Genomic DNA, 27,090 nt, shown 5'->3' on the forward strand with positions numbered 1-27,090 from the left:
CCTCCCTTTCCCTTCGTGCAAAAAAATAGACCCAGAAACAACACAGTCCGTGTTTATCCCTCTCTGCCTTGTTCCTGCTGCTGGAAGGATGTGGGTGCGGCAGGGGCTGCTGTGGTTAATTGAAACACAGCTTTCCAGCGTGGGCAGCTCATTAGTTCGGTGGCTTGCTCTGGAATTCTCATCTTGTTGGAAATGGGGATCGTGCGGCTCCTGCAGCCTCCGTGATGAGCGCTTCTCTCACCTCCCCCAGCCCGCGCATCCCATCGGAGAGCGGCTCTGGAGGGGTGCGCATCCACGGGGCCGTGCGCGTGTGTGCGCATGCAGGCCGGCCTGTTTGTGCGGCAGTGGGAGCTCCGCCGGAACTGCCTCGCTCCGGGGAGCGGCACATTCTGGATGGTAATGTGGCTGTTTCTCTGATTTGCTCCAAAGCTAAAGTTGCAAAATCAATACAGCAGATCTGATTAGATGTCAGAACCTGTTTCTGTGTTTCCCTTTCCCCTTGGTTTTCTCCCTTCATCCTCACGCATATAGCAGTGTATTGTAACAAACTCGTCCAGAAATAGACTTTTCCAACTGCACTGCAATAGTGGAAACGGAATAAGAAGACAAAAAAACCCCAAGTCAGCTGTCAAAAAAAAAGGTGTTTGGACTTTTTAGGGGGTTTTTTTGTAATTAGAAAGCAGAAAAAGTTGCTTTTCTTTTTGTATTTAGAAAGCAGAGAAAATTGCTTTTCTTTTAGCTTACGAGCTGAAATTGTCTATCAGCTCTCTGACAGGATGGATGATCTGTTCCCTGGACTTCTTGGTCTGTAGTGCAGAGCTTTGAAAGATTAATAAGTTTATGAAAGTCCGTGCAGCCTTATAGCTCTAAGATGAAGAAATGTTGTATAATGGTTAGAGCGAGAGACTGGGCTTGCCAGAATTCCTGGGAAACTACCACTTGGATCGGCAATGTCTTGTCATCTTTTCCTGTATCTTCAAAACAGGAATAAAATGGACCCATCTCATCAGAGATTTGTGGAGCATAATAAACGTAGCATTTTGGAGTCTTGAAATAAAAATATTAATGGAGTGGCAGAGTCCTCTTAATAATATCAATGCTATCACTGATGTTTTTATCTAGGGGTTTTTTTAGGACCAGGTACTTGAGAAAATCCCAGCAGAAAAATTAATCCTCTGCAGAGGTGTGTTTAAGATCAGGGCAGGGCCACCCTGTGTAGGGGAACTAGTGTAAGGCTGTGAAACACACACTGGGCTTGAAAATGTGCAGCAGTCTGGGTTTTGGAACGCAATAGTGTCATTTGAGCTGATATGTATGAGAAGGGGAAAGAAAGCATGCATGTGTGGATCAGTGAAAAGGATGCTACTTAGATACTAATTTAGCAAGTACATAACAACAAATTGAAGAATATGTATTAGCCATGTAACCTAAGAGTGGTCAAAACAGTATTTCCAGGAATCTCAAAGATTAGTCATGACTCTAAGCTCTGGCTGCTGCTAGAGGTAGCCCTTGACATGGGTGTCTTACCATGGTGAATATGACATTTGCTCTGTTAGAGCCTCATGAAAGAGTATGATGAAAATTGCAATCCTAGTAAATTATCCTGCTTGAATAATATTGTGTCAGCTGTGACACTTTGCCAGTCCTGAACAACATCTCATAAACTACTGGACAGCTCTGTCCAAGTCCAGCTCAACTGTGCACTCCTCATCAACTGTGCGCAACCTGATCCTTGAAACATCTACTGCCGTATTTCCCTGCAGATGAGTGTATCCTCCTTCACAGCACTCACTGCTTGCTGTCTCAGGCCCACACTTGGATGGCTTCTCCCTCTCTGGATAACCATCAAAGCCTGGGAGAAGAGCACCTGTCTCCTCTGTTGAGAGTTGTTAATTAGTTCACCCAGTTCTGAAGATGAGATAAGCAGACTTTTACTGCTGCCACTTTTGTCTTTGGCAGAAGTTTTGGTGTCTCTGAGTGCCCAGTGAAAGAAGAGTAGGAGGAAAGGGGGATAGTTATATAGGGCTGACTTTGTTTTTGATAGTCAAGTCTGAAAGTTGGCCCTGTTTCTCATGTTGGGATCACACAGCAGGTGAAATCTTTGCAGGAAGAAAGACTAGAAAAAGAATTAACCCGAGTGTCTCCTTCCCTGCCATAACATGGCCTGTGAATTTTACCTCTTCTGGATCTAAAATAATAGCCCACAATCATCTGGGATTGATCTCCAAAGGATTACACTTACTGTCCTTAGATAAAGTTCTGCTGCATTAGGCAGCAGGTGAGTTATTGTGCTTTATCTTCAAAGCATAGTGAATGTTAGGTGTAGTCAGGAAAGCAGACTGACATTCCCTTTGGAGGGATGGTTATCAGGCCTTCAGGAGCCATTTATAGTCCTAGACATAGGCATTGCTATAGGGCTGGTGACCTGCAGGTCTGGCTCTGCCCTGTCCAGGAAGACTGCCAGAACACGTCCTGCTGGGGCATCTGTTGCCATTGTCACTTTAACTAATGCTCAGGTGGGCACAGATATGTTTTCCTATTCAAGCTCACACACTGGCAAATGTTATTCCTGGTCACACACTGTTGACTCATTCCTCTTTAAAATCCTGCTGAACCCATTGGCAGTGCTGTACATCAGGCAGGCGATAGTCAGCATCAATTTCCCGTTACCTATGTAGCAAACACGAGAGCGAGGAGCAGGGGAGGGGGTGATACTGTAAATAAGTAAGAAACATTGCTGGATCCATGCAACTGGAAATGGAAAAGCATTAAACTGTTTCGATCAAGTGTTGAAGCCATAGCTCAATGTCAGTGCTCTTTGCTGGTGCCCTGCCCCCTCCTGAAACATAAGCTTGGATATTAACTGCTCTCTTAAGAGTGCTCTTGAGACATGCTTTTGGCATGGAGATGTTTTTGCAGAGTGGTTAAGACTGAGCTTTTGGCTCCTAAGAGCTCCCTGCAGCTCTCACTACTATGAAGGGAGTCAAAGAGAAATGAGACTGTCAGGGGCCAGAGCTGACCCCCCTATCTGCAGCTGAGCTGGCTTATCTGTCTTGCTGCTTGGCCATGTGAGCTGCAGTATGGAGCCATCTGCTAAGAATTTTAGACCTGGTTGGTTTAATTTCTGAGTTTATTTATTAATAACGACTGTTTTGTTTTTCTTTATTATTTTCATTGGTGAAATTCATCCTGATACCCTCCTCCAAGCTGAGGAGCGCAGTTCAGGAGCTAACTTGGGGGCAAGAGATGGTTTTTCTACTCTTGTAGTGGCTGGAGCTTTCCTACTCTTCCATTCATGTTTCAGTATTGCTGTTCTCCATGGTACAGGTCTTGCTGCCAAGAGAGGGAAACCTCTGTCTCTCCTGCCAACTAGAACTCTGGTGTGTTCTGGTTCATTTTAGATCATCAGAGGCTTAAGAATGAACTGACGTTCTGGGGCAGGTGTGTCTGTATTCGAAGCCAAAGGAAAACTGTGCCTTCTGCAAGTTCAGTGTTTGCAAACTTGGAGACTTTAATTGGTAGAAAGAATAAAATAATTCATAGCCATGGGCATGACATTGAACCACCAGTCTGAACAAAGCCTGACCTGGTAATTAGGTTTCACTTTGATGGAAATCCTCCCTGCTTATCCCCAAATAAGTTGTATAGAAGTTTGTGTGACTGAGCTGAAAGTATACACGTTATTTCTGCATTTCTCTCAATACGCAGCAACCCTCTGCTCCCCCTGTTAAGAGCAGAGGATTTCATTCCTGATTGTCAACACACTTTTTCCTTGCAGTATTGTGTTTGGGATTAAGCTCCTTAGAGCTTGTGTTTGTACACACAGCCCTGTCCTGGGTCCAACAGCATTAGGATTGCTCACTCCACTTCCCAATGCCCAGGCTGCTAACAACTCATTCGAGTTGTCGGTCTCAGGACAGGCTGAAGTTTTACTCCGTCGTGGCTGTAAGCCCAAATGGCCACAGTTCAGAGCAAAGTAGCAACCACAGAGACTTGCAGCTGGCCTCAGATTTGTCATAACAATTACCATCTATTGGTCCTGGGGCCTGATAGACAAAATCTGTGACAGCGCTTACATCCATTTAGGATGGGGTCCTCACATGGGGTTGTACCAGAAGTTACTCTGTAGGACTCATTGGCCCTACCCTCCTGCCAGCCTCATGGCATTAAGGGGCAGACAGTCTGGCAGGCTAAGGATGCTTAGCTAGCATCTTCTTCTTTGGAGCACCTTTATGTTCATACAGCAAAGCCTCAGGACTCCCAGTGCTGGGGGTTTTTGTAGCATTTGTTATATGCAGCTTTAAAGAAAAAAAAACCCCATCTTTCACAGGGTAAAGCAGTTGTATGAATTTTGACTGGTCTGAAATTTTGTCATCAGTGTTTAACAGTTGGGTCTTACTCTGCAGAGCTGTGGTCTCTTCTCTGCTTGCTGCCTTGTGGGGAAGGTTCCCATGTGCTGCCACTCAGTGAGATTTCTTGGGAAGTCTCCCTTGTGCACTGAGAGTTTTCCAGTTTACCTCTTTGATTGAAATTGGTCTGACAGAGCATGTCTGCACACTGTGGGGACCAGGAGATACAAGAGACTTGAGACATAAAGAAAAAGGCCCAGATGGCAGGGGGATTTCCAAGGCTGGGGAGCAGATTTTGCAAAGCTGGCATGTCCAGTCTGTGGCACCACACGTCAGATGCAAAGTACAGTGAGGCCTCCTCGCTGTTCCCTGAGTAAAAGACCATAAAAGAAGAGAGGAAAATACCCAGATATGTGCATCAGGAAGGTGAGAGCCTGCCTTAAAGTGGGAACCTGGGTCTGCTATGTGAGATTGCAGCCCACCTGCTGTGCCATTCAGCTTCTGTGCAGCTCATTGCTCATCTCTCAACACCTCTGTGGTTTCAATAATAGGCTGAGTAAAAGCTTGTGTGAGAGCTCCTCACCTAGAGAGATGAATTTGTTTGTTCAGAAGAGAACTGTTTTAAATCAGTTAATCCATTTCTCGGATATTGTTGGGAGAAACAAATACACATTCCATAATCTGCCATTATCCTGTTTTTTGGCCAGACTCTCCAGGAAGAGCGACTTAATTTTATTGAGAGAGACACATTCAGGCTGTACAGTTTTGTCAGGAAGGGAGAGACAAGAGCTGTATAGACACAGTGGATGGCAGACAATCTTGGTCATCTCTCTGTAAATATTTGCTCACCTGTGGCCCTTTCAGGGCTGAACACCAAATCTCACACTGTTCTAATGCAGACGTTTCTTTTAAGGTTTTCCTGCCATGGCAGCTGTTTTCTCTGTAGGACCTAGGTATATGTCAACTTGTTGGGATAACAACCAACTCCAGAATCCTCTCAAATGCTTTGTGCTGAGCATCCTGCAAGGCTATGCATGTTTGGGTCTCGCCCACACATGTGCTTGTCTTTAAGTCACAGGAGCATACTGCTGCCAAAGGACTGTCAGACACTTTCCCGTGCTTCCCATCTTGCCATTCTGAGGAAGCTGCTTTGTTTTTGAGTCCTGTTGTTGTCTAGGCTTAGACCTTGGGTAAAACCACTTGTATCAAAGATCTCCAAAGTGTGATACAGCTGGTGATACCCAGATTGCATCAAGACAGCCTGGCTGGAGGGAGAGGTTGTCGTGGCTCTGCTTCTGCTTTGCACAGGCATGTCACATACGCTGTGAGTACTTTTGCCATGTGCTTATCTCCAGTCAGGAGGTCAGAGATAGTGAGTCTGGCACTGCAGCTGTTGCTTTCTCCTTGGGCCTTTGCAGCACCAGTCCAGGTCCAAGAGACATGGGAACTTGGCCAAGGCAGAGAAAGCACTGTGGATCCGGGAGTGTGGGGTTGGGGGATATTCTCTGATAAGGGTGATAAATAGGACTGGTATCTGAGTTTATGGGGCATCTGTTAGGGACAGGAGGAGGATCCAAAAAAAAAAAGGTAAAACTTGTGGGCGGAGGTAGGAAAAATTTAGTGGTTGAAATACATTATTATATTAATAATAGTGATAGTAATGTAAAGGAGAAAGAGAGGGGGGAAAAAAGTAGGAAAGATCAAGAAAAATAAGTGAAACACAGTACAATTGCTCACTGCTCACTGACCAGTGCCCAGCCCATCCCCAAGCAACAATTGGTTGATGGTCCAGCCATCTCCCCCCAGTTTATATAATGGGCATGACATTCTATGGTAAGGAATATTCCTTTGGTTTGTTCAGGTCAGCTGTCCTGGCCATGCTCCCTCCCAATTCCTTGTGCACCTGCTCACTGGCGTGAGGCGGTGAAAAGTCGTTGAGTTAAAGCACTGTTTAGCAACAACTAAGACATCAGTGTATTATCAACATTATTCTCATCTTAAATCCAAAACACACCGTTGTACCTAAGTCAAAAACAGAGCACTATACCAGTACTACAAAGAAAATTAACTCTGTGCCAGCTGAAACAAGGACACCGTGGCTTCAGCAGACATAGGGTAAAGGAAGTGAAAAATGGAGCAAATTAGAAAACTGCCGTCAGTTCTCATGTTTTGAGCTTGGGGTCACAGGACAGGAAAAGAGGGGATGGCTTGTCCCTATCAAATTCTGCCTCTTGGTAGTGGAGAGAGAGATGTCATGGACCAGAACTCACTAGGGAAACAAGGAAGTCACCAAGCAAACAAAAATTGTAATTCGTTTTCTCGTGTTAACTCTCAGCCTCTGCACAAGGGCATGAGGCACAGAGAAGTGAAAACAGCTGTCCACACCTGCAGGGGAGCATAGGCCATCAGACCTGACACAGGACCTGTCGCAGCGGGGATTACTGCAACAAGCATATTTCAAACCAGGAGTCCTGTGGAAACGAAGTATATATGGACAGATTCGTGGTAGATGTTTCAGAGATGTTTATTTCTCCAGCTGCATGGCCGGGGCTCAGCTCAGGAACTCTGCAGTCACAGGACCCGAGGGTCCTTGGCGTTATCAGGGAACCCAAACCAACCAATGGGGAACGAGGCTGAGCAGGGGCAGGGAAACCCCGTGTCTGTCCCCTCAGGACCCCTCTCCCAGGGCTCCATGGCAGGGGGAAGGGACCCCAACATCTCACCCGTTTTATTTTAATAAAAGGAGAATGAAAACAACTGGATAAACATAACAAGAACAGTTTCAAGACAAAACAAGCCACCCTCCTGAGTCTTTAAATGTCCAAACAGATTCTGTGGAACATCTTAGGGCTGACACAAGGGAGACAGTACTCTCTGAGCATGCTTTGTGGGGAAACTGAGGCAGGAGAGGGTTTAATTTCTTCCCTCCCCCTTTTCATCCCCCCCTCGGCATCGGAGAGGAATTGTAGGGAAATGGAATTGTATAGGGAAGCCATGGGGTGAAAAACGGATTAGGAATAAACTGGGGATAGGGTAAACTTAGGAAGGGGTTCATATTGGGTATAGGGTAAAAGGGGAAAATAGGCTGTGGGTAGGGAAATTGCTGGGATGGATATTGTTTATAATTTTGTGCATAACGGCTGCCTTTGACTGGAATACCCCCAGGCCCAGTAACATTTGCTGCTTGTAAACCCTTCTTCCCTTGCACTATATCAAATTGTACAACTTCCCCATCTCCTACACTTTGCAGGTAATTTTTAGGGTTATTCCTTTTAATGGCAGTTCTATGGATGAATAGATCTTCCCCTGTATCATCTCGTGTTATAAATCCATAGTTGTTTTTTACATTGTACCATTTCACAGTTCCTGTGACTTTCGTGGCTACAACTCCTCCTATCACGTGCTTGCGTGTTCGTCGTGGCTGCTGGTCCCGCGTGGCCGCCGCCTCGCTGACTCCGACGTCTCGGCCGGGCCCCCGCGTTGCGGCTGCTCCGCGCTCTCCGAGCGGTGCTGCTCCGGCGCGTGTCTGGGCTCTGCGCGGCCCCGCGTTGCCATCACCGCTGGCCCCGTGCCCTGCAAGCGGTTCTGCTCCGCAAACTCCACACTGCTTTGAGAGCGGCCCCGTTTCGGCTCGGCGCTGCGCTGCGCGGCTTCTCGTGTCGCTGTGGAAACTGCCGCTTCTCCCTCCGCTGGGCTCTCCGAGCCGTGTGCTCAGAGCGGGCTGCCACGCCGATGCCCGGTTCCTGGCTGCTCGTGGCCCACGGCACCCGCGGCGCCTGCGGCATCGCTCCCTCACTCACGGCCGTGTGGCCGGGGACCCTGAGACAGGGATGGGGTCTGCGATAAGGCGGGCGCTCCCGAGGGGGCCGGACGCACCCAGTGCAGGCACCTCCGCCGGCATGTGCCACAGGGATGGTGGCTGTGCGGCCTCCGCCGCAGGACTATGGCCATCCTTTGCTTTAATAGGACCATATAAATGCTCCTGAATAGCTTCACTGACTACCATGGATCCACGCAAGGGTTCAATCACTAATACATGTTCTGTTTGATCTTTCATCTCCCACAAGATCTCGTCCCAAAAACACCCCTGACAAGATCCAGGAGGTTCAATATCAAAAAGTAACTCTGGAGAAATATAGGAGAAATTTTTGAAAAGCCAGTTGAAAAAAAGTTCTAGATCTCCCGGTTCCATTACTTTTTTGTTTTGTTGTTCAAGGATTCCTTTAACTTCTAGGTACATTTCTTTCTGTGGCTCAGAGAGCCCCATTTCCCACGATTCTTCCATAGTCCAGAGAGAATATCCAAACCAAGATGAGAAGAGAGAGGTCTAGAGTGGTTATTTTACTCACGAATTGTCCTCAGGGATCAGTATCTTGCCTGCATTTCTCCACCAGTTTGTCGCAGCGGGGATTACTGCAACAAGCATATTTCAAACCAGGAGTCCTGTGGAAACGAAGTATCTATGGACAGATTCGTGGTAGATGTTTCAGAGATGTTTATTTCTCCAGCCGCATGGCCGGGGCTCAGCTCAGGAACTCCGCAGTCACGGGACCCGAGGGTCCTTGGCGTTATCAGGGAACCCAAACCAACCAATGGGGAACGAGGCTGAGCAGGGGCAGGGAATCCCCGTGTCTCCCCCCCAGGGCCCCTCTCCCAGGGCTCCATGGCAGGGGGAAGGGACCCCAACAAGGACCTGTGCCAGGGAAGCAGAGGTCCTTTTCCCCCAGACTCTTTTCCGGAGAGAGCTGTGGTCCCATGGCATTGTGCCTGTGCCTTTGCTTTTCTCCCAGGATTTTTGGGCTGTAAACCATGTCAGGCAACACCTATGACAGTGCAGGAGCAGGATCCCATGCTACTCTCCACCTGCTCCCTGGATTCTGGCATTGGAGCACAGCTATTTCCTCCAGCCCAAGAGGACTGGAGGACTGTGGCAGGCACATGGAAGTAGTGCACAGAATAGTGGTGCCACTTTTGAGGACTTACGCGGGAAGCCTCTGAGAGATTCGTGATATGAACAGAAGCCCCAGTAAGAAACTGAGCATCCTGGGTGTGTTTTGAATGAGCTGTGACCATCCTGACCCCGATCTCTGAAACAGCACTAATTACGTGCACCCCTATAGGGAAACTGTTTAAATGAGAATTAAATTTCAGAGGTTCTCAGGCTTCTCTACATCCCAGGGGGTCTTGCTGTTGCCAATTCTGTGCTGGGACACATTACAGGGAGGTTGAGAGCTCAGTTTTTAGCAAGGCCATAGGGACTTTATGGAGCTTTCTGTGGAGCTACTAGGTGACTAGTTTTGGGCTTTTCCACTTGGGCCACTTTCTGAGCAAGAAACTGTTTTTTCTTTGAAGTCAGGAAATCGTGTTTTCTCAGTGAGCAGAAATCATATTTCCAACATGTACCGCTCTCACTCTATTTCACTTCATATAGTTCCTGATTTCCATTTTTCTTTGCCTCTCTATTGCAAACACAAATAAGCATGAGTGTGCACACACTCCTTCCTTATCTCAGCTGTTGCTTCTGATTCAAATATAATTGGCTCCATTACTCAAGGTAAAACAGTTGGTTTTCCTTTATGATCCCACTAATGAACCTGCAAATCCATCACTGGTCCCAGGAATTGACAGACATGTTTAAATTTCCTATTTGCATGCCTACCTTGTTGCATTTTATTTAATTTTGGAGTCCTTGTTTCTACAGTCATGTGTGGTCAGAAGAAACCATGGAAATTTTTGTTACTGCTGACTGGGAGGAAGCTGACTTCTGAGACTGTTCACTTAGAATCATAAGATTGGAAAAGACCTCCAAGATCTAATACCGCTGGTCTAATACCACCATGGCCACTAAACCATATCACAAAGTTCCACATCCACTAATTTTTTGAACACTTTCAGGGATGGTGACTCCACTGCTAGTAGGTAGCCTGTTCCAATCTTGGCACCACTTTAAGTGAAGAAATTTTTCCTAATATCCAACTCAAACCTCCCCTGACACAACTTGAGGCCATTTCATCTTGTCCTGTCACTACATGCCTGGAGAAGAGACTGACCTTCATCTTGCCACAGCCTACTTTCAGGTATCTGTAGGGCAATAAGATCTCCCCTGAGCCTCCTTTTCTCCAGACTGGACAACCCCAGCTCTCTCAGTTACTCCTTGTAGGACTTATGTCCTAGACCCTTCCCCAGCTCCATTGCCATTCTCTAGACTCGCTCCAGCCCCTCAGTGTCTTTCCTGCAGTGAGGGGCCCAGAACTGAACACAGGATTCAAGGTGTGTCCTTGCCAGTGCCGAGTACAGGGGGCAATAACTGCCCTGGGCCTGCTGGCCACACTATCCCTGATACAGGCCAGGTGCCATCGGCCCTCTTGGCCCCCTGGGCACACTCTGGCTCATGTTCAGCTGCTGTCACCAGCACCCCCAGGGCCTTTTCTTCTGGGCAGCTTTCCAGCCACTCTGCCAGGGCCTGCAGTGCTGAAGGGGGTTGTTGTGACCCAAGTGCAGGACCCAGAACTTCACGCTGTTGACCCTCATTCAGTTGGTCTCAGCCCCTCGATCCAGCCTGTCCAGATCCCTCTGCAGGGCTTTCCTACGCTCCAGCAGATTGATACTCCAACCCAAACTGGTGTGTCTGCAAACTGACTGGTGCCCTTGATGCCCTCATCCAGATCATCAATAGATTAAACAGAGCTATCCTCAAAATTGAGCCCTGGGGAACAGCACTTGTGACCGTTTTTTTTTGATCCCTGGAAATGCAGGCTTTCCAGTCCCAGTATCCCTGGAGCTGTAAGCATTTTACTTCTTTGAATCCTACCACTTAATTGCAGCTTTGGACAGAGCCTGAGGTCCCCAGTACTATGGGTGGCCCAGATTAAGAAAGATGGGGAGAGATCAGTGTTGGTGCAGTGTTGTGCTCTACTTGGCATGCCTTTTCCAGCCCCAGTATCCCTGCAGCTGTAGTCTTCATGGTTCTCTGAACCCTAAACCTACTACTAGACCAAAATGGAAGTTTGGGATTGAGACTGAGCTCTTAAATTCTACAGGTGCCCCAGATTAGAAAAATGTGGAAGGAAAAATAAGACTCTTGATCTTTTGTGACCTGCTCTCACAGTTGATGAAATGAGTGTTGCAAATCTCATGCAAATATGCTACAACTCTGGGCCCAACTTGGCCAAGCATTTCATAGGAGGAATTGTTTGGAGTGCCAAAACTAACAGAGGTTCCCAACAATGGCTGTGATTGCAGTCAAGAGAACAATGAATGACAGTAGCATTTGCACTGAACAGGGATTTTCCTTACAAAGTGCTGATTGCAAGGAGATACTCTACTGTCCTAATCATAAATTAGAATACAGTAGCTAATAACTTAATGCAATATAGATGAGCTTAATAGCACTAAGTCTGCTGGGATTTTCTGAGCAGTTCATAGTTTATGTATAATACAGGCCCTTCAGCCACCATTCTGGTATGCTGTAAAATGGAGAACTGGGGCCTGAGGGAAAGTGAGCAGCCCTCCATCTAAGATGGATTGCTGGAGAGAGTATCATGGATCTAAAGGGATAAGAAGATGGCGGCAGTTGGCTGGATCAGAGGAAAACAGAGAACTCAAAATAGGGTTTTGTGGTTTGGAAATCTTTCTCTTCCCCTTTGGCTGCTTGTAATGAGGCTTTGCAAAAGTCCAAACTTATGCATGGAAGTGGGCAAGTTTTCATACTGATTCACTTTCTAGGACCCGACTCACATGTATAAATGAAAAATGCAAATGAAACTATCTACAGATTTTAAAGAGAGGAGGAAAGAGTTGGGGTTTGTGTTGGGATTTTTTTTTGTTTTTTTTTTTTCAAAAAAACCCTTTGGAGAAGTTTATATGCTCCAATCTGCTTATTTGAAATGCTGTGACTCCAGCTTCCCAATCACTATGAGAAAGCAAGAGATCTTTGCATCTCCCTCTAAACATTTTGTGCTGTTTGTCTGGACAGGAGGCTTATTTATATGCCAAACATAGTCCCTAACACTGATGGAGCTGAGGAACAAGGTGAGTTTACCTTTGTGCATCTGAACTTGGATTATTTGTAGATTCTCAGTGCAACATCTCCTCACATACTGAAATGACAGAGAATTCAGTGTGTTGCTCAGTAAGTTGTTCCAGTGTTTTTTTACTCTCATGGTTCAGTTGTCATCACTTAATCTAAGCCTGTCTCATTTCAGTTTCCAACAACAAGCTCTTTTTATGCCTTTGTCTTCTCACATAACGAGCTATTTGTTATCAGCAGTCTCTTCCTCCTGTAGTCTCAGACACCAGAACAAGTAATCTCTTAGCCTTTTCAATATGCAATCCAGAAAGGGTCTCTTTAGCCATTTACCACAAAGCATGTTTTCCAGCCCTATATTTATTTTTATAGCCCTCGTCTCATTTTTTTTCAACATCATTCTGTCAGCATGGTCACACGTATTAAACAGACTTTCAAACATAATCTCACCAGTGCAGATGCAATGCCCATCTCACAATATGTTTAGTAAGCTTTGGCTTAATCATCTAAGGATTTGGACATCTTTGGACTACGGAATTAAGCTGAAAGCTGATATTCAATGGGTTACATTAACTCATGCTCCTTTTGGAGTCATTGTCTCTTTCCTTGCAAGAGTTACACATTCTTTCCTCAACAGTTTCCTTTCCAGAACCTTTACATTATGACCTTTAAAGGTCCCTACCACCCCAAGTTTTCTATGGTTCTGCGATTGCCCAAGATAAATTGAATGGAGTTACCATAAGACCATTCCATCAGGCAAGTCAAGTTGTCCTGTCAGAGGTACTTCGTTAGTATGCTATTTATTGCTACATATTTTGTGTCTTCTACAAATGTTGGTTCTTATCCTGACACAGGCACCTAAGGATGGTGATTGTCAGTTATCACTGCCTTTGTGTGGGAGGGAAGGAAGCAAAGCCCAAGCCAAAAGCCACAGATCTGCCAAGGTGTGCACCCAGTCACACCAGCTGCAAACAGACGTAAGGTCATTCAGCCACTGAAGGTGGTTATGTGCGATGTTGGCTACACAGCCTGAACAGGGTGCTTTATAATTGATATGCTTTAGCTTTGCCAACCTGCTGTCTGGATCTCTGACCTTGATGGAGATGTGAAATAGCATCAGTTTAAGAGGTTCGCGTGGGTTTTTACCAGAGTTGTCTTCCTAGAAGAGGTGTTCCCTGTCGCTAGAGAGATCCCAATGGTGCGTGCAGGCATTTAAAATTTCTTTTTGAACTCTTTCAGTTAATGTGTTTTTAATCTGCTTAATGTGGGCTGCATTTGAATAGTATTATATCTTCAATTAGTCTGTCGTGTGGAAGCAAGCCAGGTTCTTTCCAAAGCCCGAGGATGTTATGACAGGATAGTTACTTTTCTTGTTGCTTTCTCAAACACTACCCAGTTTGTCTGCCAAGGACCCATAAAACTATATTAATCATCATTCATTTTTAACTTGGAATATTGCATCCCACATTCATCTTCCGTGAGTTTTTTTATGGAATCAGTGAGGAATAAAAAGGTTTATTGCTGTTTGTTCTGAGGTTTCATCTGCTTAGGTTGACCGAACTGATTTGTGTATTTAGGCAATACATGAATGGAGGGTAGAGAGTAATTTTATCTCCTCAGGTATTCACAAGGTGCTACCACAAACTTGCCCTCAAAGGCCTGGCTGGATGAAATTTTCCCACATCTTTTACTACTTTCTGTGGCATTTTTAAGATTTTTATGATCTGTTGTTAGTCTGCCATTTTTGCACTGATGAATTCAGATTAGGGTACATAGACCTAGCTAGAGTCTTACAAATAGGCATAGCCTGTCTTTCCATCTTCTCTGGCTTGTATCACAGATTTAGTCACAAATATTTCCAGATTTAAGTCCACGCAGGTTCTTTCCAAAACTGTACGCAGAATTCTATTTACTTCCTGCCCGTTATAGTGGGACATTTCAGCAAATGTTGCTGAAACTGGTTTAAAATATCCTTTTCACCTGGGATATCTGATTCTGGGAGGCATTATCATTTGTTTTGAAGGGGGTGGAAGGAGCAGGATTGTGTTGCAGTGTGTGCTGGTGCAACCCCTCAGAATGACAATTGCTGATGGATTGACTCAGGCCAGGATCCACTTTCAGATCTTGATGCAGTGGGTCAGAATGAGGAAAGTAGCAGCCTTAACTTTTGTGTCCCAGCAGAGCTGGGAATGAGAATAATGAAAACTCATGGAACCAACTTCAGATGTTTGTGTGTTGGACGAAAATCCAGGAATTGGGAGAAGAAATAGAGTGTGTCCTTCCCACTTGTCCTGCATATCACCTTTGCTGCAGCCAAAGCTCTCCTCAGTCAACACAAAGAAGTGTCTGTACGAGATAGGCAAGTGACCACACTGCTCATCCAAATAGTTCCTGCTGTGCTGGCTCAGTTTGAGCTCAGTCGTGGAAAACTGAATGTCAGATCAGATTTGTCCAGTGAGTGGGACTGTTAATAAATTTACCTCTCCTGGTCCAAGTTCAGAAGAGATGGGACAGAGCCGATAGCCAGATAGGGAGGTTAAGGGAGCAGGCTGCTGTCCTTGAATGGTGGCTAGTTCTCTCACTGGCTTCCTTCCTGTGCCCTCTGCTACAGAGGAGACCCCGAGCCCTGGAAAGTGTTTTCTGGGAGCCCACAGCACCTGTGGCTGTCTGAAGTGACAGTGCTCTCCCTCATTCAGGGAAAGACCGGAGCTACAGGGCTGCAGCTGCTTCAGCAGCAAGGCTGGTGTGCTGCTGAGCCTTGGGAAACACGGAGCCGGCATCGAGAGAAGACAGGAGGTTACCAGTGCGGGAGTAAGTCCTCTATAGCTTGAGTCCATATTGTTCTCTGAGTTGGGTGATATCATCCATACCTGAAGAAATGGGACTGCCAGATCCTCTGCGGTCTCCATAGGCAGGCAGCAGCTTTTGGAGTAAAGTGCGGGGAGATGATTCTCTGTAACCAGCAATCTGCTGAAGATACATTCATGAAAACTATGACAGTACTAATAGGACAGATAAAGTATTTTTTTCATAATTAATTGAATAGGAGCTGGGCAAAGGTCCTTATGGCTGTCACACATTTTAAATGCATGCAGGTAGTGGTGTGAAGGATGGAGGGGAAAGACAGGATGTACAGGTGGCAGAGATGGTGGCTGTTTGGCAGCTGGCTTTTTGGAGCTAGTCACTGTTCTGAAAGACCTCAGCCATTTCATCTGAAGACCTTCTGAACCCATCCTCATTTTTCCATCCTTTGCCCATGATTGATTTGATCTGCTTTGATTCATCTGAAAATGATGATGACAGTGATGAAGCGGTAACCATCCAGAGAATGACAGTAAAAATGCTTACAGTAAAAAATGTTCTTGCCTCTCCTTTCTCTATGCTGTATATACTTATCCTGTGTTTTTAAATTGCATGCATTTCTTGAGTTCCTGTATGCACTGCCCCCCTTGTTATATTAATTCTTATGGGAAAAATTGCTTTGATATCTGTTGACCTCAGCTGTTTTCATCTATGAGACTGAATGTTTGCCATAAATCTTTTAGTTTGAGCATCCTTTCAGCCTCTTTCAGAACAGTTATGTTTTCATTGTCGTCATCTTCCTCAGATGAATCAAGACCAATCAAGGGTGAAGGATGGAAAAATGGGGTAATGATGGCAGTTAGTAGAGCAGGATATTAAACAACTGGCAACAGAACTCTGAGGCAGCAGATAGAGAAGTGATGGAGAACTGAGTGTTGCTCCATGCAGAATTCTTCATCCTTGGTCCAAATTCCCTGCTAAGCCTGAGGGAGAGGCTGAGAGCCTGTTTTGTGTGGGGAAGCTTGTCCTCTTTCCATTCTGTAGATAAGTAGTGAACCACTGTATTAACTCTTCCTGGTCTAGGTTTGCCCCATGCTCCATGTTTGCTACTGTGAACAAAGACTTCAAAGTAAACATATTAAGGAGTGCTGGTTAGTAATTTATTATATCAGTTGCTGTGGATGGCCTGCCTTCCTCTACCAGGCTCTTTCTGACTTGGATCTCTCCCCTTTCCAGCTCTGATCACAACACACCAACATTAAAGCAGGTCTGATTTTTTAATCAGTGTTTCTGGTTTTGGCTGTGCTGCCTCTCGCTTTGCCTGCATGTGTGGAAAGCAGCTGTGGAGGGATTGTCTTGTGGTCCCAATTTAGTTTTCAAACTGAAATCAGAGAATGAGGTAGTGCTGTGGTCCAGCTGTGAGCAGAAGCCTCTGATCCCCTGCAGCCCTGACAAAAACTGCATTTCTAAAGGAGGGACTCCTTTTCGTTTTGATAGGATTGCAGTCCTCAGAGGTACTTTTCTCCTGCAGCCTCCTTGCTTACAAATTTCAGTTCTTTTATTAAAGGGGTGTAAATATATGGAAGCAATTGAATTGCTACAGCAGCTGGCAATGGAATAGGAGCCTCTTGCTATTGGATTGATGCTTGGAGGAAGCAGTCACCTCTGCCCGGTAGCTCCTCTGGTTGGGGGTGAGAGCCTCTAGGAGATAAGGGGGAACTCAGACAATTCCTTGTAGGCGGCAGCTGCGTACTCTGGAGATGAGCCCTGGTGGTGGCACTAATTGGACATTGCCTGGAGTCCAAAGATTTCTCACTGTGTTCACTATGGGGAATGTGCAGGCTGGTGTCTGTTTTCCTTCCCAGGTGAGCTCTGTTGTGGCACATAGCAGTTGGAGCACAGGAGGTGTCTCCTGTCCAAGTGCAGGATACACTGCCCAGGTTTCAGATGTGTGTTAGACTCAGCTTACTGATCAACTCATCAAACATGGCACTGAGAGTTCATGAGAGGTTCATATGGGAGTGGGGCACTGCCACTTCAGTGCATTTGCTTTGCTCTGCATTCATCCCACCTAGCAGAGTTGTGAGGGCTGGCATCACCTTAAGCTCCCCCTGCCGGTACAGGACAGAGGCTGGTATGCCAGCTAGGAATTCCTGCCATCTGAATCATCCTCTGGAGATGTCCCTCTCGCTCTATCGCCTTGGAGGGAGGTGTCATTCCTAAGCTGAGTGTCTCAATGAAGAAGAATGAGATAAATTTGTCCTTTAAAGTCCTGCTTCAGCTAGCACCAGGTTTGCTGTCAAACCTGGGGAGGGGAGGTTACCAGTCCTTTCCCATTTGTTCCAAATATTTCTCGGGAATGCGGAGGGTCTATCCTAGGATGATGAACTTCATAGATAGGCTGTTTTCCCTCTATTTTCCCTTCTTTACATGCTGGAGATAGTACAGAGTTGATTACTAGGACATGAAAATACCTATGGGGAGGACTTGCAGTAGGCTTAAACTGCAGCAAGGGAATTACGTTAGATAGTAAAAAAAACTAGTGGTAAAATATGAACTAAGAGAGAAGATGTGGATTCTTTGCTTTGGAAGAACCTCATTCGTTCTTTTTTGTGGGTTGATTTTGTTGGTTTTTTTTCTTTTCCTTAGTTTGCATTGGCAATGAGTTGCTTTATTCCCAGAACTGCCCAGCTGAGTAGCTCACCTATGAATTATTGAGTAGTAAGATAACTGGTTCTCTGCCAAAAGTTAATGCATATAGGATGCTTTTGGGGAAAGAATATCATTGGCTGACTGTTAGTGAATGTTTCCATCTAAACTATTTATATGCTATTGGGAGCAGCGTGTCACTGCTAGCCCAGTTTGTTAAACAGAGGCATGTAATAACAGACGCATGGGCATGAGGTGACACCTTGTTATCTTGTAGAAGACAGGCAGAACCTGAGCGAAGCGTTGGTGGTCTGACACTGCTACACATGGCAGGGCTCCCCTCTTGTGGGTATGTGGGCGGGCAGGAGAATGAAGGGTGGGCAGATCCACCCTGGCCATCATGCTGCTTCACCATGTTATAATTAGTAAAATTGGCTGTCAGCTAGAGAAAATATTTTTGTGTTAGTCTGTGGCAGAAAAAAAAAAAAAGTCTATGGGGTTATGCCATTGGTCTGGCAGTACTTGAAGGTATTAGCTCTGAAATGCCCACTCTCACCCTCTATATTTCTCCTGCGAACAACTTTGCTGATTGGGTGGTAAGTGGGTGGGGGGAGGCTTATCAGCATGCATCTCACATATAAATGTGTGTGTGTTTTCTGTACATGCACCATCTTCTTCTACTTATCTTTTTCAATTAGGGGAGTGTACTGTTTTGAAACGAGGCGCTTGAAGGTAAGTGAGGCATGGGAATGAGGTGGCTTTACACTGTAGAAGAATACTTGTCTTTGTAGTGTCTTGTTAGGGTGAATTAATTGGGCAGTGAGTCTGGGTGGCGTTCCAGCATGTCTGGGACAGATCTTTTTATGAGAAGGCATATCTGTGAGGCTAAAGGTCTGGAAATTCCCACCCAGGATGGACTTTCTTCAAAGCACTTGGTACAGCGAGCAAGGGGTCTTATGTGTTAATCAGCACAATTTGTCATGCAGAAGAGGAAATCCTCTAGTAAATCCCTCTTTATTGAAACTAGGTGAAGACTGGTTGAGCTAATTGGCTTGGAAAGTTCAGGATAAGAGGAAAGCAGAAAAGCTGGTAGTGAATACATTTCATTTGCTCTTCTTTTAAAAGCAGTCAACTAGCACAGAACTAAACACTCTCTGAGCCCTGTCTCTCCAGACCCTGCACTCACTTGTCTAGCAGAAAATGTGCTCAAACAAATTTGTTTTCTTTGAAATAACAATATTTGCAACTTGGCTTTCAAGCACTATGCAAAACCCACAGATTTTATCTCCTCATACATGGTGAGACTGAAGTGGAAAGGCAAAAGTCATATAAGATGAAAGAATGAGATTTGGCTTTTAGCTGAAATAGGTTGAGCAAGCCTTCTTGGATCTCCCTTCTTCTAACTACTCAATTATATATTAAGCAAGCATATGAGACTGGGCTTGTAAATATAGGTTGGATATTTGTCTCCACGTGGAAAACTGTTGGAGCCTAATGTGTGTTCCTAGGGTGTGGGGTGTAGGTGCTGTTGCAAGGAACAGAATTGCTCAGCTGTGATTTCCCAGCCTCGTGACAATAAAAGGGCTTCCCGCTTGTTCAGGTGGAGACTTTTTGTCTCTTCTGGAGCTGAAACCATGGAGTTTTCTACATGCTGTGAGAAAAGGATTGCAGTATCTTTGCTGTCTGTGATATCTTTATTACCCCAAATTATGGGACCAGGGGTTGGAAAAGGAAGGCACCCTTTGCTGAGGTTGCTTTGGTTGCCTAGAGAAGATTAGGGAAGACTGCATCCAGTATGACTGCAAAAGGATACCTATAAGAAATTAAACAGATGCCAGATAGACTCATACAGGTCTCATAAGGTCCTAATAGCTGCCTGTGCTGATTTGCTTTCTAGAGAGAGAAATTACTTCCTGTTGTCATCAGCTTCTTCAGATAACAAGACACAGCTAATAACTGTAACTGACCACTAAGTGCAGTCTTTCATACCAGGTTATCCATGTGTTGTTTGCAATGTTAATCCTACAAATGAGTGGTCAGTTAGGTCTCACCAAGGGACATGGTGAAGACCAAAGGCAGGAGTCTCGCTGGTGCTGTGATGCATGGCTAAGCTTTGAGGTAGTCAGTCAGTAGGGTGGGATGAGAGCTGCTGAAATTAAGCTGCTTTCTAATCCAGCACAGCTTGCTCTTTTCATCACTTGTGTTACGTACTGCACTGTCTAGATTTAAATAAAAATTTAAAGACTGGTTCTGGAGGTTAGAGGAGAGGGTGTTTCTCACAGACAAGGAAGCCTGGGCTAAGAATGGAAGGACCAGGATAGGGGTCCCGATATGGAAGGTATCCTGATTCAGGACACCAGGTACTGAAGGTGAGGATACAGGACTCCTGTGCTGCTTCTGTCTGATCTGAGTGTGTGTGTGTGACCTTGATTAGGGCATCTTTCTAGTCACGCCTCTCCTTTTCCCCTGGACATTGCTGTGCTGTGGTGCTCTTTGCAGCAGAGGAAGTGTTGTGGGAAGTAAATTCCTGTAGCAAAATAAGAATGTAGCAGCCCATGGCAGCTGCACAGACCAGCGGAACAGTGCTGGCAGCTCACCACCCACAGAGATGGCTGTTGTCAGCTGTACATGGCTACATGGGGGACAAGGTTGCTTGTGAGAGAGCAGGTTATGAAAGAGCTCCCTAGCTCTGACGAACCTTCCAAAAAAAGCCAGCATTTGGAATTTGAGCAGGTTGTGCTATTCACAGTTACCAAACTGCAGTGGGGAAGCAGAGTATGCATGTGTCTTGCATAGTAGTGTTGTCCCATGATATCTAGGATATTCAACCTTCTCAATTATTGCCTGAACAATTTGTGTGAGGTCTGTTCACTCAGTGCTCCCCTGTTCTGCAGATGCTGGTTTGTCTCTAAGCTTGTCACTGATTTCTGTGCATCAGTCCACTCCAACAGGAGCCTTTCTTTGCCTTTCATACATACCGGATTGAGCAGCCTCACGACAGCATTGCCAGTGTCTAATTTAGGGGAATTTTTTTTTTCTCTATTTACCCCACAAGTAAAAAGCTTCAAAGTGCATCTCTGCTATCCTGGGATGCTCTGACTTCATCACTGGTGAAAGAAACATCTCTGCCTTCTGGAGGCATCTGAATTTGATAGGAACCTGCAGCAATCTGACAGCATTGCAAGGGCCAAGTATGCCTTCCTGAGCTGTGCCCAAGCAGGACAGCACAATGACAGCACAAGGAGAGACTGTGGTCTCTCTGTCGAGCTCTCTGGCTCTTGTAAGGAAGAGCCCTAGTTTAGTTTTACCCTTTCTCAAGGCTAAAACTAAAACAGACTTAAACCAAGCTGACCATAACTAAACTGTGGGAAGGAAGTGCACTTCTCACCCACCCAGCAGGATGAGCATTTCAGTTCTGTTTATTTCCAATAAAACCAAGAAAATAAGAGGTTATTGGGACACAAAGCAACACTCCTTGGTGCTTGACATTTTGCTGTTGTACTTCTCTCGCTGCTGCCCTTCATCACTGTGAGCAGCATTAGGTTAACAGCCCTTCGGTGCAGAGCATCTGCTCTGGCTCACAGTGAGGAGCTGCCTGCAGCCCAGTTTTGCTTTAGGGTGCCTGGCATGCTGGAGTAGGTTGCCTGTGTTTGGCTGATTGGAATTTTTCCTAACTAGCTAATTCTTCTGCAAAGGCAGACCGCCCTGCCTTGTGTTTCGCAGCAGCTGCATCTTAACAAGGTTGCTGGAGGAGCATTGTCTCTTTACCCCTTTCATCACTGCTCTTGCCAGCGAGTTCTTCTAGAGTTAAGCTGTGTGCTGAGAGAGGGCAGTAATTGTCTATATTTGTTTGCTGTGTTTCTTGCCAGGGGATCCTGAAGCTCTATATGTGCACAGAGGTTTTTTACCTCCTGGAAGCGTAGCAACTTGCTGCCTGCAGTGTGGAGGCTTCTTAAAAGAGCTGGAGTTCAAAGGAGATACAGAAAGGCATTTGAGGAGCCTCTGGATGAGGACTCACTTTTGGAACTGGGCTAAAAACTTAAAGAGCAATATGGCAGCTTGGCAAGCCAGAATAGCCAAATACTACTTCTTTATAGCCAGCAGGAATGCTGCTTCCCTGTGAGTATAAGAGGCAACTTGAAAATCATTATCCTTTCTGCAGCTCCCTAAAGGTGTCTGTACAGGGCTCATGCCACAGTCTCTCCTCCAAGACAGCCCCCGTCTCAGGTGTACTGGAGCTGTTCAGTTCCTAGGTTTGGGCAGTAGGAGCACCAGCTCATTTAAACAAGCTTTCTTTTGCCTTTAAGGCAGGGAAAAAGAACAGAAACAGAAAAGGCTGTGTTGTTAGCAGCAAGGTTTTACAGACTGAATCCCTGCCTCTGTGGTGAGTCTGCCTTTTGTGTATAACCTCCTTGAACAAGTGTGAACTCCCCGGTAGGCATTGGAGGCCAGAGCTGATGTCTGACTCTGTAATTGCTGTTGACTTTCCTTTGTTTTCATATCCATTGGGAACCTTGGGGAACAACTGACCCCGGTGTAGTTCTCTATACTTTGTAGTGATGGGATAACCTGCTTCAGATCTCGCTCCATAAAATCTGGGAGCTCCAGGACTACATGCAGAGTTAATGCTCATTGGGTGTTTCCTAGTGCCAGAGACAAGAGGAAAAAATGTAATCAATTTTTAATTGATAGGCACTTTCAGGCTTTCCCTTTGCAAGATGGTAACATAGGCTCAGAACCTGTCCCAGTACAAATCAAGTAAATCCCATTTTCCAGCTGAAGAAGATTAAATATCTTCTGCATCCTTGGCTGCCCTGCTGTTCCAGTGACCTAAGGAAACATCTGGAGCATCCCAGCCCTGTTCCTTTGTGACTCTTTACCAGCCCCAGAAACTCCCTCAGTGAGGCCCAGGAGGGCACTTTCCTTGCAGCACATGTCCTTGCAGATGGTACTTTGTCCAGTTTCAGACCTTTTCTGCTGTCCCAGCCCCATACCTGGCACAGCCAGATGCAGTGAGGGAAGCTGCTCTCCCACCCCTCTCTCTCCTCCTCAGGAGACAGACTGTTCTGAGTACATCTGAGGTGGCTGTGCCATTTTTTTTGAGCCTTCTTTTTTCTCTTCTCTGCCCTTTTTCTCTTTCTTTTCCCTTATATCACCAGCTGGCCTAGATTAGAATGTGAGACCCCACCAGCTTCAATTAAGGAGCAGATGTGACTGAAGAAATGGGATAGCAGCTAGGGATGGAGATGACACGTTCATGGCACTTGGTCTAATCAAACAACTTCTCACATTATTCTCACTGTGAGGTGGGAGATATGTGAGCCAAAGGCAAGTCAGCACTTGGAGCACTCACAGAGACACATCTCCAGGAAAGCCATCCATAATGAGCTGACCATGCCACTCAGCAAGGCAGTGTCAGCTCAGGCAGGGGCTGCTTTTAATCCACCTAAGTGCAGCAAGGGGCCCAGCGACTTAGAGTTGAGAGCAAGGTACCTTGAAAACAACCTCATCAAAGAAAGGCTGCCAGGTGGAGGGGATGATGGGGATGATTGTACACTGCCTGTACCCACAGATGCATTTGTGCCCCTGGGAGAGGGGACACTGTATGTCCACCTATGGGACGGTGCATGCACCACCTTCAGCTGTGGTGAAGATTAGAGATGCCACTAGTGTCACAGAGCTGTTGAGTCTTGCTGGGGTCAGGCTATGGGAGAAGAGAGACTGGTGTGCTGGAGCCCTTCCCAGCATGGCTATGTTCAGGGCAGCAGGGATGCTGAGTGACCCATTGGTTGTTGGTAGAGCTGTGTCTGTGGCAGATGCTGCAGATGCTGGGTGTTGCAGGTTTTTGGGCCTGGCTGTGCTTGGCAACTCTGTGGCCCTTTAGAGGAGACAGGTGCTCTGTTGATCTGTAGGGCATAGAAATTGTCTGTGGAAGAGCAGGTGCTTTGAACCTGGAAAAGGTCAGTTGTGATTGTGCTGAAGCTGCTATAAATGCGTTCTCCCTCTTTTACATTCAGACTAACAGCTGTTTTGTGTTCAGGAAGCTTTTCTCATTTTAGATGGAGAGCTTCTGGTTATCCCCATGCTGTAGCATTTTAATTAAGAGTTTATTGCAAGTGAAACATGTCTCAGATGGCTGTGGAGATTGAAGTCCTCTGTCATTGCATTAAATAAGGAATAACCCAAACAATACCAATCTTTCTCCTTGTTCTGCCTCAACCGTGCCCAAATCATGAGATTCCCATAAATTTTTACGAGTGCTGAAGAAGTGCTAAAGATGCAGTAGTTTCCCTTTCCTAAGGAGGTGAACACACATCACCATTCCCATTCTCACATTACTGGCGAAGAAGCTGACGTGGGTAGATGTGACTCACTTCCCAACATCAGGAAATTGTTGCCAGAGATAAAAATAGGACCCAGAGTCCCTGTAGCGAGTCCATGATGTGTTGTGCTAATGTATTTGGGAACGAGCCTCTAAAACCCCTTAGGTGTGTGGGGAGAGCCAGTGCAGATCCCTCTACCTAAACAGAGTGTCCTTGATAACCCTGCCAGACACTGACAAGAAGAACATGACTGCTTGGGAGCTTACCTGCCTGCTCAGAGAGTGCATTTTATGCTGTGTAAGAGGACCAGTTATTCTGATTAGATCTGGGGATTGAATCCAAGCTGTGATACAGCTGCTGACATTGCACTTCTCACATGAGAGAACAGAGCTTGGTAGCTCCTCCAAGCAGTGCTTGGTGTGGGATGAGTACTTGCTAAAGGTTCTCCCTACCTCACAAATGGGAGGGAGGTAGAATGTGGCCCCAGCCCAGTCAGAAAGGAATGTCAGACGACTGTGGCTTTTGGTGTGATGGATCCTGGCTCCATCCCCTTGGAAATCATAGGTGCCTGTCTTGTCAGAGGCAGTCGGGGTGACTGTGCTGAGTGAGGCAGCTGTTCCCTGATGGCATCCCTGTCTGTTGCTCTGTTGGGTCTCCAGTCCCCCCCGTGGTGGAGCCGGCCTTCCAGGATGTGCGGCAGGGCATGGGGCACAGCGTCACCCTGCGCTGCACCATGCTCAAGGGCAGCCCCATGAAAGTGGCCACCTCCGTCTGGCGCTTCAACGGGAGCCTCCTGGCGCAGCCCCTGGCAGAGCAGCAGGACTACTCAGAGCTTAAGGTGGACAGCGTCAGCCGGGAGACCAGTGGGAGCTACGAGTGCAGCATTTCCAACGACGTGGGGGTCTCCACCTGCCTCTTCCAGGTGTCTGGTAAGTCACAGAGTGCACATCAGAGCAAGCTGTTGGATGGGGTCATGGGAAGCTTGCTCCTCCTAAACTGGTGCCAGTACAGTGCCTCTACTGCCTCCTCTGTGCCCAGCATTCTGTTCAGGAGGAATGTTTTTCCATAAGCCTGCAGGGACATCTGTCTCCATCGTTCAGACAGATGGACCTGGAGCAGCTAAGTGCTAGTCGCTCGTACATTTTAGCAGTGTTTGACCACTTACAGGACTTAAACTCAAGGCTGCCATCAGCTTTCCAGCTTGGACAACCTGTGTCGTCAGTAAGTATTGACCAAGGGGAGGTGAAAAACTCTGTACATCCCTCCAACAGGCTCCAGACCATCTGATTTCCTCTTTAAAAGCAAACAAACAAAGAAACAAAAGCTGTATTATGTACCTTCCCTGTGACTCCTGTCTGTCTGTGTCTCACAATGCTTTCTAGAAAAAACACGAGCTGGGAATGGACACTGGTACTCAGTGGATTTGCTGCTCACAGTTTTCTGTGAATCCATCATCCACTGTAGCAGGACTCCTCTCCAGCACCTGCAACTGCAAAGAGGGATGGCAGAGTTATAGCATCTAAAATGGCACATCTGACCTGGCCTCTCCAACTGATCACTAAATCTGCTTTTCCCATGATCCCACAACTTACTTGGGCACAATTTTCTAGAAAAGGTCCCCCATGAAGTCACCTTAATAAACAATAAATTCAGCCCAAATACTCAGGTTTGAGTCCAGGGCCAATATATAATACTTTTCAATCCAGGGTTGAAAAAATGAGAATGAATAACATCTAGAGAGGCCTGATTTTGAAGCAGGTCTTTCCTAGGGTTTGGAGAAGCTCGGGTATGCTGTAACTCTGGGATGCTTGCCAAAATGGGGGAACCCAAACTACTTCTACTATTTGGGCCCCTTTTCAGGACCTTGCTCTCACTCCTTGAGATTTCCTGTAATTTGTCTGGCAGTGGATTTTGCTTGAGAGCTTTGGCCCTGTCTACCCTTTTCATATGCTTGTAACTCTCACATCACTGACAGCAAACCATATCCCTCTATGAGCCATCACAGAAAACTGCATCCCTGTCAAGCCTGGGAATGCTCCCAGGAATTTCTCGCTGGTGGCAGTAACAAATACATATTGGCACCTGGTGTAGCTGTTCAGACATCTCTGCCTGTGTCCTGGACAGTTAACCAACTCATTAGACCTTCTAAGCCTGTACAGCATCCTGAAAAATATTCCAGTGACCAAACTGCTGTTCTTGGGCTCAGGATTGCTGGAGTTTTAATTCCCATCAGCCACAGCCTTCCTACCTGAGCAGGGAGAATGGCATGGTCTTTTTTGGTTTCTGTTTTTTCTCTGTGGAAAAAAAAAAAAAACCAAACAAAAAACCAACAAAACAAAAAAACCCAACCAAAGAAAAAAACAAACAAACAAAACAACAACAACAAAAAAAAACCCCAACAAAACAAAAACCTTCCTGTGTGACAAAGTGACTTATTTGTGACTGTGGGATGTTCAGATGCACTGAAAATACAGTACATGTATCTGACCAGGATGGGATTATTTTCTTCTATGGATGGGTGATTAGCTTTCCAAGATGTTTTGGAAGGATAGTGAGACATCCACCCATTCCTCTTGAGGAAGTTATCAGGGCAGCCCGTACTGTTCATCATCTGCTCCCTCACTAGCCACAAGCACAGAAGAGCCTGAAAGACAGAAGTGGATAACCTTCAGCTCTTCCCAAGCAAAAGACAAAACTTTCCAGCAATAGTAAAAGCTTCCAGAAGGAAGTTCTGAAAGTATTTTGATGTGCAGTATTTCTATCAAAACCTTTTTTTTTCTAGCTTCTATTTCCATCTTGGAGTCAATTAATAAGGAATTAATATCATGCAAGATAATGATTATCATCAGTTCTGATTTTATTTTGAAATCCATTATGAAGCTTGACTTCCATAGTCAATACAAGTTGAATAAGCTGCTATTAGTCTCTGAGGTGGTTCTGA

General features: G+C 46.0%; 1 protein-coding gene across 4 annotated transcripts in view; it reads left to right on the forward strand.

Annotated features, from left to right (window-relative positions):
* Positions 1-27,090, forward strand: part of MDGA1 (MAM domain containing glycosylphosphatidylinositol anchor 1) — a 152,733-nt gene that overhangs the window by 71,648 nt on the left and 53,995 nt on the right. For all 4 annotated transcript variants that reach the window (XM_010391803.4, XM_019281293.3, XM_019281291.3 and 1 more), the window contains one exon: positions 24,809-25,078. In XM_010391803.4, coding sequence (XP_010390105.1) covers positions 24,809-25,078 — 270 coding nt within the window. The remainder of the gene's footprint in view (positions 1-24,808; positions 25,079-27,090) is intronic.

The sequence above is a fragment of the Corvus cornix genome, chromosome 3, assembly GCF_000738735.6.
Source record: "Corvus cornix cornix isolate S_Up_H32 chromosome 3, ASM73873v5, whole genome shotgun sequence".
Lineage (NCBI taxonomy): Eukaryota > Metazoa > Chordata > Aves > Passeriformes > Corvidae > Corvus > Corvus cornix.